General features: G+C 43.2%; 1 protein-coding gene across 1 annotated transcript in view; it reads right to left on the bottom strand.

The window, feature by feature from the left end:
* The window catches only part of LOC124721143 (patched domain-containing protein 3-like), a 631,834-nt gene extending 616,527 nt beyond the window's left edge, over positions 1 to 15,307 (bottom strand). The window contains exon 1 of the mRNA XM_047245962.1: positions 15,207 to 15,307. Coding sequence (XP_047101918.1) covers positions 15,207 to 15,277 — 71 coding nt within the window. The 5' untranslated portion in view covers positions 15,278 to 15,307. The remainder of the gene's footprint in view (positions 1 to 15,206) is intronic.
* Positions 15,308 to 15,871: the final 564 nt, after the last annotated feature.

Below are 15,871 nucleotides of genomic sequence, written 5' to 3'. Positions count from 1 at the left end.
CAGACGCCTGAAGAGTCTGCTGAAGGGCATTCTGCGCTGTGGATGTTTTTCACCGCAGACGGCACGGGCCCGCAGGCTACGTCCATTTGCTAAACCATAGCAATGTATCATACTCGCATTTCACTTGTCGAGTAGTAAGCTTCCATTGCTAAGAAGTGGTGGAATAGACAAAATGTAAATGTGCTACATCATTTGTACGTATAAACAGCGCAATAACAGTAAACACGTAAGTGAATCCGCGTTTGGAAGAACATAAAACACCATGATACGTGCCCACGGTTGGTAGTACTGTACAATAAGACACACAAATACGACGAAAACTAACGTAGCCTACAACACGACTCGAACCACACAACTGATTGCAGACCACCTGATGGTATCTAGAGTGCTGTAAGACATCATAATACCCTGCCGATACATTTGACGAAAAGTCTGCGTTTCCGGACCCATGTTTACTGGACGTATTTTTCTTGTTTCTATGCTTACAACCATCTCTCAAAGTATTCGGCACTTTTTTATTGAACGCCCTGTATTTTTCTTCTTCAGCAATGATTGTTATCGAGCGAGGTAGCGCAATAGTTAGCACGCTGGACTCGCATTCCGGAGGATGACGGTTCAAACCCGCGTCTGGCCCTCCTGATTTAGGTTTCCCGTGATTGCTCTAAATCGCTTCAGGTAAATGCCGGGATGGTTCCTTTGGAAAGGCACGGCTGACTTTCTTCCCCATCCTTACCTAATCCGATAGGACCGATGACCTCGCTGTTTGGTCCCCTCCCCCAAATCAACCAACCAATGATTCTTCACACACAAATATTTCACCAGGCTACTTTTGAGAAGAGAAAGATCCAAGCAAATTTGTCTTTTATTGCTCTGTTTGTGAGGGACATGTCATCGATCATGTTTCTAACGCCGTAAAAGCGCGCCGAAAAATGAACAGAATATAGCTAGCAGTGAGCAGCTCCTGATATACTATAAGTAATATGCCGCTCAGCAGCTTAACATAAATGAAATAGCATTCAACAATGATGCGACAAATCTTGAAAGTTCAATGTAACATCATAAAACTCAATATTGTTTGTATTGTTACAAACGGAACCGTCTGCCGCGACGGTAACATTTTCAAGAATTAAAAAGTGTGGCTGCAAGTTAACTTTAAAATCTGTTACTGGTGTGCTGCTACTCGTTATTTCTTAAGTGTGAGCAGGAGGAAACAGAATATTACAATACCGAAGGAGAAGAGCAGTAAAGCTTATTTGTTTCGACAGTGGATTGATGGAAATCCTACTCTAACAACACGTGGAAATATAGTACTGTGCCAAGTTTGTGAAAACACGTAAGGTTTATTTTTGTATTTTCAAAATATTGTGAAAAGCAGTATAATTTTCGAGTTAGTTATTGTTTTTATTTAACTAAATAAACTCACATTATATTTGTACCACTGTTATAGGTGCCCTGCGACAAAAATTTCCAGATTACACAACGTTTACAAAGAACTGGGTGCATATAAAGAGAAATAGGAAAGTGTACTTCTAACAAAACTGAGAAAATTGAAGGAAGGACTGCAGGTTTAAGGTTTCTTCGGGTTGTGAATAAAGTGCTGCAAGGAGAATCTGAAAAACAACGTAATGCTTATTCTGTAACTGACTTAGCCTCTTTTCGGTACTGAACTGTGACTTCCTGTGAATTAGAGAGATCTTCCTCTTCATATAAAAACATTTTAAGTGACAGAAAGAAATACTTTCTTGCAGAAATCTTTTGAATGCATTTAATTGCTTATTGCAATTAATGCCAAAATAGATTGAGAGGGAGGGAGAGAGAGAGAAAAAACGGTAATAAATATTAATTTTGTAGATGACTGAGTTGAAGAATAAATTTACAGTGTAATTACTTCATAAAGATTAGTAAATGTGAGATAGTTGAAATAATAAATTTTATTTTTATGTATATTTTAAAGTTTTAGGCCATATTTACCAGATTTTTAGATCATAGATGCATGCATATATTCATACGTTATTGTGCAATAAATCCGAGCTCTACTAATAACAGTAAGTAACGCATTTAAATTGAGCTAATGGTGAAAATCATTCTCGCCACATTAAGTGTCTACTTATCTCGTGTTTCTTTAAATCTTCTCACAGCTATACCACTCCCCACAACAGTCCAGACATGTATTAAATGTGTACCATCTGGTGATGAATCGCTAGGCGATTTGAAACCGGCCATGGTAAATAAAAATTGAAGAATAACAAAAGGCGACTGGTAGCAGTTATTTCTGGAAACCTTGTCGCAGTGTCCCATACCCATAATGCATAAAAGTTTCACTGTACATGTGCATACAGAGTGAGGTGAAACGGTGTTGGCGGGTCTCAAGCTGCATTTCAATAGCAGACACCAGTTGGCCATTCAGTCAAGAAGACTGAGCGTTTTCCATAGTTTCCTTAAATCTGTTTTGGTCAATGCCTCCACGATTTCGTCAATCAGCTACTTCCTTGCACGAGCTGAGCTACTGTTCCGTCTCTAATCATCCGACGTCGACGACCAGCTAAACACTAATCATCCTTCCTTCCTTTCACACGACTATCTTCATCTTGCTGACTATGACCCTCTGAACTCGCAGCTTATTGTGGTGGAATCGGCTGGTCCCGGCGGAGGTTCGATTCCTCCCTCGGGCATGGGTGTGTGTGAATGTCCTTAGGATAATTTAGGTTAAGTAGTGTGTAATCTTAGGGACTGATGACCTTAGCAGTTAAGTCCCACACACATTTTAACATTTTTTTGTGGTGGAATGTTCCTGCTGAGGGTCGACTACTACGTGATGGTTATATTTAAAGTGTAGCTGGAAAAATATTAGTTCCAGTTTTGGCCACCAGGTACAAGCCTGGCGCTGTGAATGCAAGAAACAAGTAGAAAAGGTCAAACTCGTGAGAAAAGTATAATGTTGATTTCATTATTAACCGCCACTTACACAGCTCTGTTCAGTATGAGCACTGGAGACGTGGACGAGATGCCGTACAGGGCCAAATTTGCACCTGGTAACCAAAATTGGAACTGACTTTTTTCAAGCGTAAATCGCTTCCGCAGTAACGCAAGAGCACATCTACCACGTTTCGCTGCTATACAATAATTACAGCCCACACTGGACCTCTGTGAGCAGCTGCACTTTACTAGTAGGCACCTGGTATGTCACAGCTGTGTAGGGAAAAATACAGGTTCGAAATATTTCTGCAACCGCACTGTCTAGAGCATTAATGCTGCCATTCCCAGGCATAGTTCGTTAATTTTCTTTCCTGTGTCCTAGAGGGCAGAGTTGCGCGTAGTCAGCAGTGCACAAAAATCAGTAAGCGTGTGCTCTGTCCTATATTACGGACTGGCAACCTTACGAATCGCTGTGATAATCAGCCGGCAGGGAGCTCGTTGCGCGACGCTAAATGAGAAATTTGTGTCTGCGAGCCAGGAAATGCGTCCAGTCGTCAGTTCTGAGAGACAACCACGCGAAGCACAGTCTAGAAGCCGCCGATAGGCCCTTGAGATAAAGACAAAAGGAGCAAAATCCGCCGCTGACTCGTATTTGGAAGTTCGTACGTATCCGGCCGCGGAGGATAGTCTAATTCGTGTAATAAGCTTATGTGTTTGTCCGTAAAATGAATAGTTCTATAATTTAATATTCAAAACGGTAAAATTACACGACAAAACACTCTGATTACACTTTCCATGGTGTCACAGGAATCGTAACAACGAGGATATTCTTAAGATATTTGTAGGACAGAAAGAAGCTTCTTACAGATCTATAAGAAATAAAATGCTTGTGATGTTGAATATAGTGGAACCGAATTACTGAAGGTAGGTAATACAGGGCGTCCTAAGCTCTTAGGGTCAAAATATAGAGATGGTAGAGGACTTTAAGCTAAGTATTTTGAGATAAGGAACTAATGGTAAGAAAGGAGTATGGAATACATAGTACTTTATGATTATATATCGTCTTCTTTTCCTGTCCTTTCTGCCCCCCCCCCCCCCCCCCCCCCCGCTCCTGGTCCCCTGTGGCGCCATTTGTGTACCCCATCTGTTATTGCAAGTGAAAGTGTGAGGTGAGAATGTTTTCGAAATGTTTGTGAATCGTCTAACTAAGGCAGGATGTGCGTACCACTCCGGCCTTCACCTAGTCAGATGTGTAAAACTGCCTAAAAACCATATCCAGGCTGACCAACACACTGGCCCTCGTCGTCAACCCGCCGGGCGGATTGGATCCGGAATCAGCGCGCCTCCCTGAATCCGGGAAGCGGTGTGCTACAGAGCGCGACTGTCCAGTCTCGTCTTTATACTTATATATCACATTACAGAAACAAGTTAAGCTCGGAGCATCTGTTCAAAGTGACTACCGCCACTCTCAAATCGCGCATTAAAAAGAAGCTTAAAATTTTACCGCACTTTTTCGAATATCCCTGTTGCCTGTTGCACAATGAGACAAGCAGACAGGAGTATACCATCTAGTTCCTATTCAGTTTCATACGCCACTAGGTTCGTGTAACCACAAACGAAAGAGTCTGTAAGAGCAAGACGTAGCTATCGCACTAACCATGGAACAGGACTTCCCTTTCCAATTCGGCGACGTGGGTATCTGTTGATCAGGTGCTTACGTTAATACCGAACTGGGCTGGCGAACAGTGATGATGAAACCGAATACTGTAGCGAACAACGAGAGGTACAATTTGGCTCTTAGTGGGATACTACATCTCGAGGTTCTGTGATCAGTGTCACCAAGAAATATAAGGGCGCGCTGAAAATTAATAGGCTACCACGGAATTTTTTATGTGAAAAATCTTAAAGGTTTTTAAATAAAACAAACTTTATTAACATTTTTCACCTTTATTTTTCACGTCTAACATAGTCACCCTGGTGACGAACACATTTCTCCGAACGAGAGATCAATTTGTTGACACCGTCGCTGTACAACGTTTTACTTTTTTGCGGACCACAACCCCACCTCTGCTTGCACCGCTTCGTCACTCTCAAAGTGAAGTCGGCGAAATTGTTCTTTAAGTTTTGGAACCAGATGAAAATCGGATGGGGCCAAGTCGGGACTGTATGGAGGATGATTGATAACAGTGAACCCAAGGCATCGGATTGTTGCAGATGTCGCAGAGCTCCTGTATGGTCTGGTATTGTCATGCTGAAGGAGAGGGTGCTCCACTTGTGAACGAAATCGAAACTCGATTACCTCACGCTGTTCTTCACGCACCGACGTGGTTAGGTTACACACCGCCATCATACAAGATAAAATTCGGAGGCTTCTAAAGGCAGAGGGATGAAATATGTAGACATGAAGAATAAAGATGTAGAACGTTAATAACGTTTCCTTTATTTTAAAAGTTTTAAGAGTTTTCACATAAAAAATTCGGATTACTTTTCAGCACGCCCTAGTGCCAAGGAAAGGTTTGAACTTTGTACCAAAGCCCAGACATTTGCCAGTTGTTGATTTTATGAGTTCAGTCGAACAGGCTGTTTTTAAACTGCATCCGGCGCTACTGTGGAGGCCAGGAGCGAAGCATGCTGTCTATTGACGAGGGCACCGTCACCTAAGAGTAATATTACAATAAGTGAGTGATCTAATGGCTCCGAGCACTACGGGACTTAACATGTGAGGTCATCAGTCCCCTAGAACTTAAAACTACTTAAACCTAACTAACCTAAGGACGTTACACACATCCATGCCCGAGGCAGGATTCGAACCTGCGACCGTAGCGGTGGCGCGGTTCCAGACAGAAGCGCCTAGAACCGCTCGGCCACACCGGCCGGCTAAGTGAGTGATCTGCTTCGATTTCTCTAAGGGTGGGTCCTGATATTGTTATCTTACCCACGGACAAGGGCAATGCTACGGTTGCGTTGGAAGAGCGGAGTTATGTACATAAGATTCAGTGTTTGCTATCTGATACAGCATATCGTAGACTCACAATCAGTGCGACCTGACGAAAACGGTCGAGAGGAAGACTAACACTCTCCCAAAAATAAGTCCCTGCCGCAGTATGCTACGAAGAGTCTTAATTCTTACTGTGCTGCCCTCCGTGATTATAATATACCACAGAAACTAGCACTGTTTTCCAAAACGCGCGAACATTAGATGCTCAGCTCATGCACTTCACATGAGACATACAGTATGTGATCTAAAGTATCCAGACAACTCCCAAAAACATACGTTTTTCATATTAGGTGCATTGTGCTGCCACCTACTGCCGGGTACTCCATATCAGCGACCTCAGTAGTTATTAGACATCATGAGAGAGCAGAATGGGGCGCTCCGCGGAACTCACGGACTTCGAACGTGGCCAGGTGATTGGGTGTCGCTTCTGTCATACGTCCGTACGCGAGATTTCCACACTCCTAAACATCCCTAGGTCCACTGTTTCCAACGTGTTAGTGAAGTGGAAATGTGAAGTGGCACGTACAGCAAAGAAGCGTACAGGTCGACGGCGTCTGTTGATTGACAGAGACCACCGACGGTTGAAGATAGTCTTAATGTGTAACAGGCAGACATCTGTCCAGACCATCATACAGAAATTCCAAACTGCATCAGGATCCATTGCAAGTACTATGACAGAAAGGGGGGAGGTGAGAAAACTTGGATTTTATGGTCGAGCGGCTGCTCATAAGCCACACATCACGCCGGTAAATGCCAAACGACGCCTCGCTTGGTGTAAGGACCGTAAAAATTGGACGATTGAACAGTGGAAAAACGTTGTGTGGAGTGACGAATCACGGTACACAATGTGGCGATCCGATGGCAGGGTGTGGGTATGGCGAAAGCCCGATGAACGTCATCTCCCAACGTGTGTAGTGCCAGTAGTAAATTTCGGAGGCGGGGGTGTTATGGTGTGGTCGTGTTTTTCATGGAGGGAACTTGCGCCCCTTGCCGTTCTGCGTGGCACTATCACAGCACAGGCCTACATTGATGTTTTAAGCACCTTCTTGCTTCCCACTGCTGAAGAGCAAGTCGGGGATGGCGATTGCTTCTTTCAACACGATCGAGCACCTCTTCATAATGCACGGTCTGTGGCGGATTGGTTACACGACAATAACATCCCTGTAATGGACTGGCCTGCACAGAGTCCTGACCTGAATCCTACAGAATACCTGTGGGATGTTTTGGAACGCCGACGTTGTGCCAGGCCTCACCGATCGACATCGATACCTCTCCTCATTGCAACGCTCCGTAAAGAATGGGCTGCCATTCCCCAAGAAACCTTCCAGCATCTGATTGAACGTATGCTTGCGAAAGTGGAAGCTGTCATCAAGGCTAAGGGTGGACCAACACCATGTTGAATTCTAGCACTACCGATGGAGGGCGCCACGAACTTGTAGGTCATTTTCAGCCAGGTGTCCGGATACTTTTGATCACATAGAGCATTAAGGAGGCACCCAGGTGCAGCTGGTGTTACTGGATTCAGCTATGCACTGATACCTATTAACGACAGTGTATTCGTGCAGGGACTGTAGACTTAGTAGATAGTGTCGGAAGTTCCATGCGTCTTTTCGCGGATGATGCTGTAGTATACAGAGAAGTTGCAGCATTAGAAAATTGTAGCGAGATGCAGGAAGATCTGCAGCGGATAGGCACTTGGTGCAGGGAGTGGCAACTGACCCTTAACATAGACAAATGTAATGTATTGCGAATACATAGAAAGAAGGATCCTTTATTGTATGATTATATGATAGCGGAACATACACTGGTAGCAGTTACTTCTGTAAAATATCTGGGAGTATGCGTGCGGAACGATTTGAAGTGGAATGATCATATAAAATTAATTGTTGGTAAGGCGGGTACCAGGTTGAGATTCATTGGGAGAGTGCTTAGAAAATGTAGTCCATCAACAAAGGAGGTGGCTTACAAAACACTCGTTCGACCTATACTTGAGTATTGCTCATCAGTGTGGGATCCGTACCAGATCGGTCTGACGGAGGAGATAGAGAAGATCCAAAGAAGAGCGGCGCCTTTCGTCACAGGGTTATTTGGTAACCGTGATAGCGTTACGGAGATGTTTAATAAACTCAAGTGGCAGACTGCAAGAGAGGCGCTCTGCATCGCGGTGTAGCTTGCTCGCCAGGTTTCGAGAGGGTGCGTTTCTGGATGAGGTATCGAATATATTGCTTCTCCCTACTTATACCTCCCGAGGAGATCACGAATGTAAAATAAGAGAGATTAGAGCGCGCACGGAGGCTTTCAGACAGTCGTTCTTCCCGCGAACCATACGCGACTGGAACAGGAAAGGGAGGTAATGACAGTGGCACGTAAAGTGCCCTCCGCCACGCACCGTTGGGTGGCTTGCGGAGTATCAATGTAGATGTAGAGGTAGATACATTTGTAGCTTGTTTGATAACTTTTTCGCAGATCGAACGTAACACGTACCCTGTATGAAGAGTCATCCTCAGACTTGCAACAAATATTCGGCTGTTATTCGGCTATTCGGATACTTCTATTCTATTCGGCCGAATATTGAATATCTAGGTACTATTTGGGTCAATAACGAATACTTAAGTAAGATGTTTTGTTGTAGTCAGACAAATGATACAATGAAAATACTGATTTATTTTATAATAATGTACTTTTCTTGTAATCATTAAAGTAGTTATAGGTACATAATGAACATCCGTATCATAAAATTTAACAAAACACTAGGTATCAAAGAAAATAACTTTATGTATTCTGCGGACTAAACACGCAGATCGATAACAACCGAGCTGGTTGGACGGCGCGGTGTGAGAGGGAGGTAAGTACATTGGAAGAAACGAGCGAGAAACAAACACATCGATAGAAGATTTCCCGCCACGTGTCGGCCGAATACTTTTGCCTAATATTCAGTTATTCTGTCAGAAAGCCCGTAGAATATTCGGTATTCGGCATGTGGCCGAATATACTATTTGTTGCAAGTCTGACAGACACCTAAATAATTTCAGGTGTATTCAGTGTAAGACTAACAGAGTGAATATTTGCTTTAATGTTACATATTAATGATCTAAAAGATAGTTTTAGTGGCTACTTCGGCAACGATAAAAGTTGCCACTTTATTTGTGGCTCGGTGAGTAAAGGTCAGACTTCAAAGATTCAGGGTTCAATACTCAGTCAACCCTAGAATTCTTTTTGTGTTACTCATTGCTCTGTTCATCTCTTGCAATGATTTATAGATTTGAAAAGCGGCATTGCACCTTGGTTAGGAGCGCACGTTGAGCTGTAGGTCCTCCTATGGCTGAATAGCGAAGTCTAGTGGTCGGAGGAAGACAAATGCGTACCACGTGCAGCAAACCGCTTTGATGTTCAAACCCACCTTCGGATTGAGGGCAGCGTTAGTTTCCGAGTATAGATGTGGATCTCTCTAGTTATTGTGGATGGACCTCAAAAGGTGTTGCAAATGTTACTGAAATGTTCTTCAAAGAGTGTAATAATTGTGGAAGGAAATGGACTCAGCCTAGCTGTTCGCTGGAAAGACGAATGGAGCAAATAGTCCTCCGCTTTTCATAATATCATAATATGTCTTGCCTCACCGCTACTCCACCCGGACTCGACAAGCCTCCCAAAATTTGGTCTACCTAAAATAGAATACGAACGAGCTGTGGAAGATCTGCTGAATGGTTGTGTATGTGGGAAAAAGTAACTTCTCCAATGCGCGATTGTGGAGCTGCTAGGCAAATCATACAACATATAGTTTAAGACTGCCCCCTGACAGCCTTTACTGATGACCGTTCCGAATTTCTGCTTGCTTCCGGAAAGGCGGTAAAATTTATCAGCAATTTGGTTATTCGGTCGTAGTTGTGTTCCCGTATACTTCGTGGTTTTATGTATTTTTGTATATATTCTTTTATTCTTTTTCTGTGATCTGTAGGTTTTGAATGCAAACTTAATGGTTGTATTGTAGACTATTTAAATGTAGTAATTCGTGCGATGTACTATGCCATACGCTAGATAAATATATAAACATCAACATATAGTAAGATGTAAGTGGAAAATTTCTGAAATACATAAAACGAAATACTGTATTAATATTCAGTATGCATGGATGCGTATTATTAACAGTGGTTGCTAAATGCACAGTAACTTGTTTTAAATAGCAGAGCAATTGCCTAAATCTCAGGTTATGAAAAGTGAAGATTGTCATGTGCATGTTTGATTCGTAAAATCAATCCATTTACACCGAAAGATAGCGCCGCAGCTTGTCGACAGAATATAACGGGTAAGGCATACTAACATAAACCGAATCCGTTTGCCGATGGAAGCAGACTACACTACTATGAACAGCGTGCCGCAGGATGAACAAATGGTACAGATAACAACGCTTATGGTATATTAATATTGACTGAATCCACTTGATGATGAAGTTATACTCTACTGAAACGTCTAGTGTAATTGTAAAACAAAACTGACTGTGATATTAGTAATAAGATCTTGTCATTAGTGGACTAAGAACCGCAGTTTGTATTTTATTGAAATGACAACGACCATCAATAGGTGTACGGATTTTATTTTGTTAAACTATCTTCTATTCAGAGTGTTTACTGTTTATTCCCTGATGGATTGCATTAATAAAAGACATTTAGTACGGATACTGCAAATTTGGGTTAAAGTGCACTCTTTCGTGTCTAGTGTAGGCGACATAAATTACTACGATGGAAGTAGCCTATAAAAGCGCCGGGCGATTTTGGAATATGCTCGTCAAGCAGGGACCATTACGACGTAAGATAAATGTAAAAGACAGAGAAGATGCGAAGACGTCCAGTCAGCGCGACAGCGTTACTGAGATCATTACGACGCAAGTGGCACACACTACGAAACAAAAGACGTTTAACGTTAACACTTCGAGAGTGTAAAATTCGAATAGACTCGGGAAAGCCGGCTGCTGTGACCGAGTGGTTCTAGGCGTTTCAGTCCGGAACCGCGCGGCTGCTACGGTCGCAGGTTCGAATCCTGCCTCGGGCAAGGATGTGTATGACATCCTTAGGTTAGTTAGGTTTAAGTAGTTCTAAGTCTAGGGGACTGATGACCTCAGATGTTAAGTCCCATAGTGCTTAGAGCAATTTGAATTTTGAAGAGTCGGGAAACATACTGCTTCCTGGCGGATTATATCTAGCGAAATGAGTATGACCCTAGTATCAGAGAAATTCGAGATATTACTGAATCTGATGACCAGTCGAACCTTCCGCGCACCATTCGCAAATGAAATAGGAAAGGTGGAGAAATGACGTTAGTGGCACGAGAACTATTCGCGCTACACACAATAAGGCGGTTTGTGCAGTATAGATGTAGATGCAAAAGCAGGTCTACATCTTCATGGCTACTCTGCAATTCACAGTTAAGTGCCTGGCAGTGGGATCATCGGACCACTTTCACACTATTTCTCTACTGTTCCATTCTCGAACATCGCGCAGGAAAAACGAACACTTAAATCTTTCCGTGCGAGCTCTGATTTCTCTTATTTTATTACGATGACCATTTCTGACAACGTAGGTGCGCATCAGCAAAATATTTTCGAGTGCGGAGGAAAAAGCTGGTGACTGAAATTTCGTGAAAAGATCTCGCCGCAACAGAAAACGCCTTTGCTTTTATGATTGCCACTCCAACTCGCGCATCGTATCCATGACACTCTCCCCCCGATTTCACGATAATACAAAACGAGCTGCCCTCCTTTGAAATTTTTACAATGTCCTCCGTCAGTCCTATTTGGTAAAAACCCTATAAAAATGGCTCTAAGCACCATGGGACTTAATATCTGAGGTCAGCAGTCCCATAGACTTATAACAACTTCAACGTAACTAACCTAAGGACATCACAAACACCCATGCCCAAGGCAGGATTCGAACCTGCGACAGTAGCAGCAGCGCAGTTCCGGACTGAAGCGCCTAGAACCGCACGTTCATTCGTTCACCTTCCCCACATCATTATCTATGTGGGCGTTAGTTTCAGTTTTCGTAATTCTTATCCCTATATATTTAGTTGAATTGACAGCCTTTAGATTTGTGTGATTTATCGTGTAACCGAAATTTCGCGGATTCCTTTTGGGTAGTTGCTAGCATGACCTCGCACCTTTCATTATTTAGGGTCATTTGCTACTTTTCGTACCAGACAGATATCTCGTCTCAATCATTCCTTAAATCGTTTCGATCTTCTTGTGACTTCACTGTGCGTTAGGTGTCAGCATCATCTGCAAATAGTCCAAAATGGCTGCTCAGATTGTCTCCTAAATCAGTTATATAGATTAAGAAAACCAGAATCACTGTCAACGATGTACAGATATTTTCATTAAGTTTTGCTGACGATCAAGCTATTATAGCACAAGATGATTATGACCTTGAGTACATGATACGACGTTTACATCAGTAATACAACAAATGCGGATTACAAAAGAGTTTAACAAAAACAGAGTATCTGGTGGTGAATAGTGATGCTAAATTTGAAGTACACATCAATGACAAAGCAGTTATGAGACAGGTAGAGAAATTTAAATATCTCGCGGCACATATTGATAAAAATGGATTGGGCCATACAGGAGTAAAATATAGAATACAGCAAAGCAGAAAAGTGTTAGGGTGTATGAATTCTTTTTGGGGGGTGAGAATATTTCCAACAGCAATAAGAAAAGAGGTGGTAGGATAATAGTTGAATCAGTGCTATGCTATGGATCAGAACTATGGATCTAAAATGCGGATCTCAAAAGAAGACTAATAGCTGTGGAAACGGTTTATTTGCGTAGGAGTGCGAGAATATCATGAATCGAAAGAAAAACTAATGAGGGAGTAAGAGTTAGAATGAAGTCAAATGATACAGTGATAGATAGAATTGAAAGAAAATCATTAAAATGATACGGACATATGATGAGAATGCCAGATCATCGGTGGCCAAAGGAGGTTTATGAATGGAAATCACCCGGCAGACGTAAGCGAGGAAGACCACGACGTTCTTGGACAGACCACATAAATGGAGTAATGGAACATCGGAGTATCGACAAGGAAGATGCGCCGGATAAAGAGGCTTGGCGGCGGATAACAGGAATACAACAAGATGTTGTTACTAATTAATCTTTGTATTGATTAATCCTGTAATAATAATAAGAAGAAGAATACTAGGGGTCCTGTAACCCTTTCTTGGGGAACGTCATGTATTACTAATATGTTACTCGACGGCTTTTTGTTAGTTACTACGAACTATGGCCTTTCTGGCATGACATCACAATGAGGTCGCACAACTGAGACGATACGCCCTAGGCATGACGTTTGATTGGGAGCCACTTGTGGTCCGGCCGTGTCAGACATTTTCTCCGCTCCAGGACTGGGTGTCGTACTGTCCTTGTCTTCGTATCGATCGTCATAACTGTCACTAGAATCATCTGCATGGCGTCACACGACAAGTCTAAGCCTATGTAACTTCGTACCAGGATACGTCTTGACCCTAATGAATATTCTGAATCTTCGAAACACACTGGCGTATCGTCTTTTCACTGCTGAGACGGCTGTATAGGCACGTGCCGAAAACCAGTACATAAAGAACAGCCGCTTATGAGGAATGGTATTCTGCAAATTTAGAAATATGGGATCAATTTGAGATCTCCTGTCGATAGCACTCATTATTTCATGAGAATAAAATGAGCTAGTTGTGTTGCACAAGAACGATATTTTCTGAATCCGAGCTATGTTCAAGGTAATTGATGATCTTCGAACACAGTACATGTTCCAAAATTCTGCTGGAAATCGACCTCAGTGATATGTGTCTGTGATATCTCTTATTTCCTTTCTTGAGTATTAGTGTGACCTGTGCAGCTTTCCAGTCTTCAGATGCGAATCTTTCATCCAGTGAGCGGTTGCACGTGCTTTCCAAGGATGAGGCTGTTGTATCAGCATACTCAGAATGGAATCTAATTGGTATATGATCTGGACCGATTACTTGCTTTTATTAAGTGATTTAAATTGCTTCGCTATATCGAGGATATCTGCTTCTAAGTTACTCATGTTGGCAGCAGATCTTGATTCGAATTCTGGAATACTTATTTTGGATTCTCTGGTGAAAGAATTTCGGAAAATCGTATTTAGTAACTCCGCTGTAGTGGCACTGTCACCATAAAATTAGCATCGTTGTCGTGCAATGAAGGTGTTGATTATGTCTTGCCGCTGGTTTACTTCACATACGACCAAAATCTCTTCGGATTTTCTGCCATATTTCGAGACAGAGTTTCGTTGTGGAATCTATTAGAAGCATTTCACATTGAAATGAGCGCTAAATTTCGAGCTTCTGTGAAACTTCGCCAACTTGGGGATTTAAATACCGCATTTTTTTTCTCCTACGACAGTGCTCAGACCTGTTATATGTACCATGGGGGTCAGTTCCGTCTCTTATTAATGTTTTTGGTGTAAATATCTCAATTGCTGCCGACACTGTTTCTTTGAATTTGAGCCACAACAGGTCTACGCTTACAGCTAGTTCGGAAGGAATAGAAACTCTTAGGAAGGCGTCGAGCGAATTTTTATCGCTTTTTTAAATACATACATTTTGCGTTTATTTTTGGTGGTTTTGCACGTTACAGTATTCAGTCTCGCTAGAACGCCTTTGTGGTCACTAATCCCCGTTTCCGGCATGATGCTCACCATTTTCTCAGGATTATTTGTTGCTAAAAGATCAATATGCTTTCGCAACCATTTACACTTCGAGTGGGCTCCTGAATAATTGCTCAAAATAATTTTCGGTGGCAGCATTTAGTACAGTTTCGAACGTAAGTGACATTCTTAAGTTACCAGAGTCGTCTTGACACAACATTTACTACTTGACATTTTCAGGGGTTGCTTCAAGGTGACTCTGTTATTCGGCTGACGATTCGAGATTTCACCTGCGAAATTCGTCGAGACAGACGTAATTCTTATACAAATTTGACACGGTCTTCAATCACTACTCGCAGTAAAAACCACGGCTGCTATATTACGATCCTCTATCACAAAACCGACGTTGTCGTACGGTTATGAATGTTAGACACTGACTAAAAGAGAGATGCAGATATAAAATTTTTGAAAGTTGCTGCTGGCTACAGCTGTCAGAGAGGTGAAGAGGGTATAAGTGAAAGTATCGGGAAAGAAGTGAAGATATTTTCTCTGATGAAGGAACAGTCGAGCGTAGGAACAAATGGAAAGAGCGTAACACAAAAAAGCAGAAAGTCACTGCTAAGGTATAAGCCGAAATCTACCTGTAGAAGAAGCCCTCGAAGCGGTCGAGCAGCCGCACGGAGTCGGTGCGCTGCTGGAAGGCTCGCGACATGGAGGGCGGCGGCGGCGTCGGAGGCGGCGGCGTCGCGGCGGCCAGCGTGGCCGGCAGCTGAGCCTCCGACAGGTCGCCGTCGTCCTCCGGCTCTGCCAGCGGCGCGCGTCCGGCCTCCATGTCAGCGAAGCGATACGTCGCGCTGCCGGCTTCGCAATGCCGGCCGGGAGCCGCCGCTTTGTCCCAGCTGCGCGCCTCGGCCGCCAGGCGCCGCCACCGTTGCTGCCAGACGCAGACGCCAGCCGCCCACACCCGCACGGCTCTCGCTGCGGAGGCGCGCCCTTCCCACTACTTTACAGGGCTCCAGCGGTAGCAACGTCAGTCAAAAGCTCTTTGAGACGTGACTCCCGGCTCGAAGCTAATCTCGCGTGGTAGATAAGTTCCCGTTTTGTTTCCTGGAATCCACAGAGGGCACCTTCCTTGCCCTCCGTACAGACATTCACAGCGCTTGGCGACCTCTGCATCTATATCCAGGCGTGGATCCGAGGGAGGTGCGGCGGGTTGGGGGAGTGGGATTGGGGTTTGAAATCGTGGGGACTTTTTTTTTTTTTTTTTTTTTTTTCCTACCATGCGACTTAGCTTCTGAGGTTATCA

The sequence above is a fragment of the Schistocerca piceifrons genome, chromosome X (genome assembly GCF_021461385.2).
Source record: "Schistocerca piceifrons isolate TAMUIC-IGC-003096 chromosome X, iqSchPice1.1, whole genome shotgun sequence".
Taxonomy (NCBI): domain Eukaryota; kingdom Metazoa; phylum Arthropoda; class Insecta; order Orthoptera; family Acrididae; genus Schistocerca; species Schistocerca piceifrons.
Note: the sequence above shows the minus strand (reverse complement) of the source record. Positions and strands in the feature narration are given on the sequence as shown.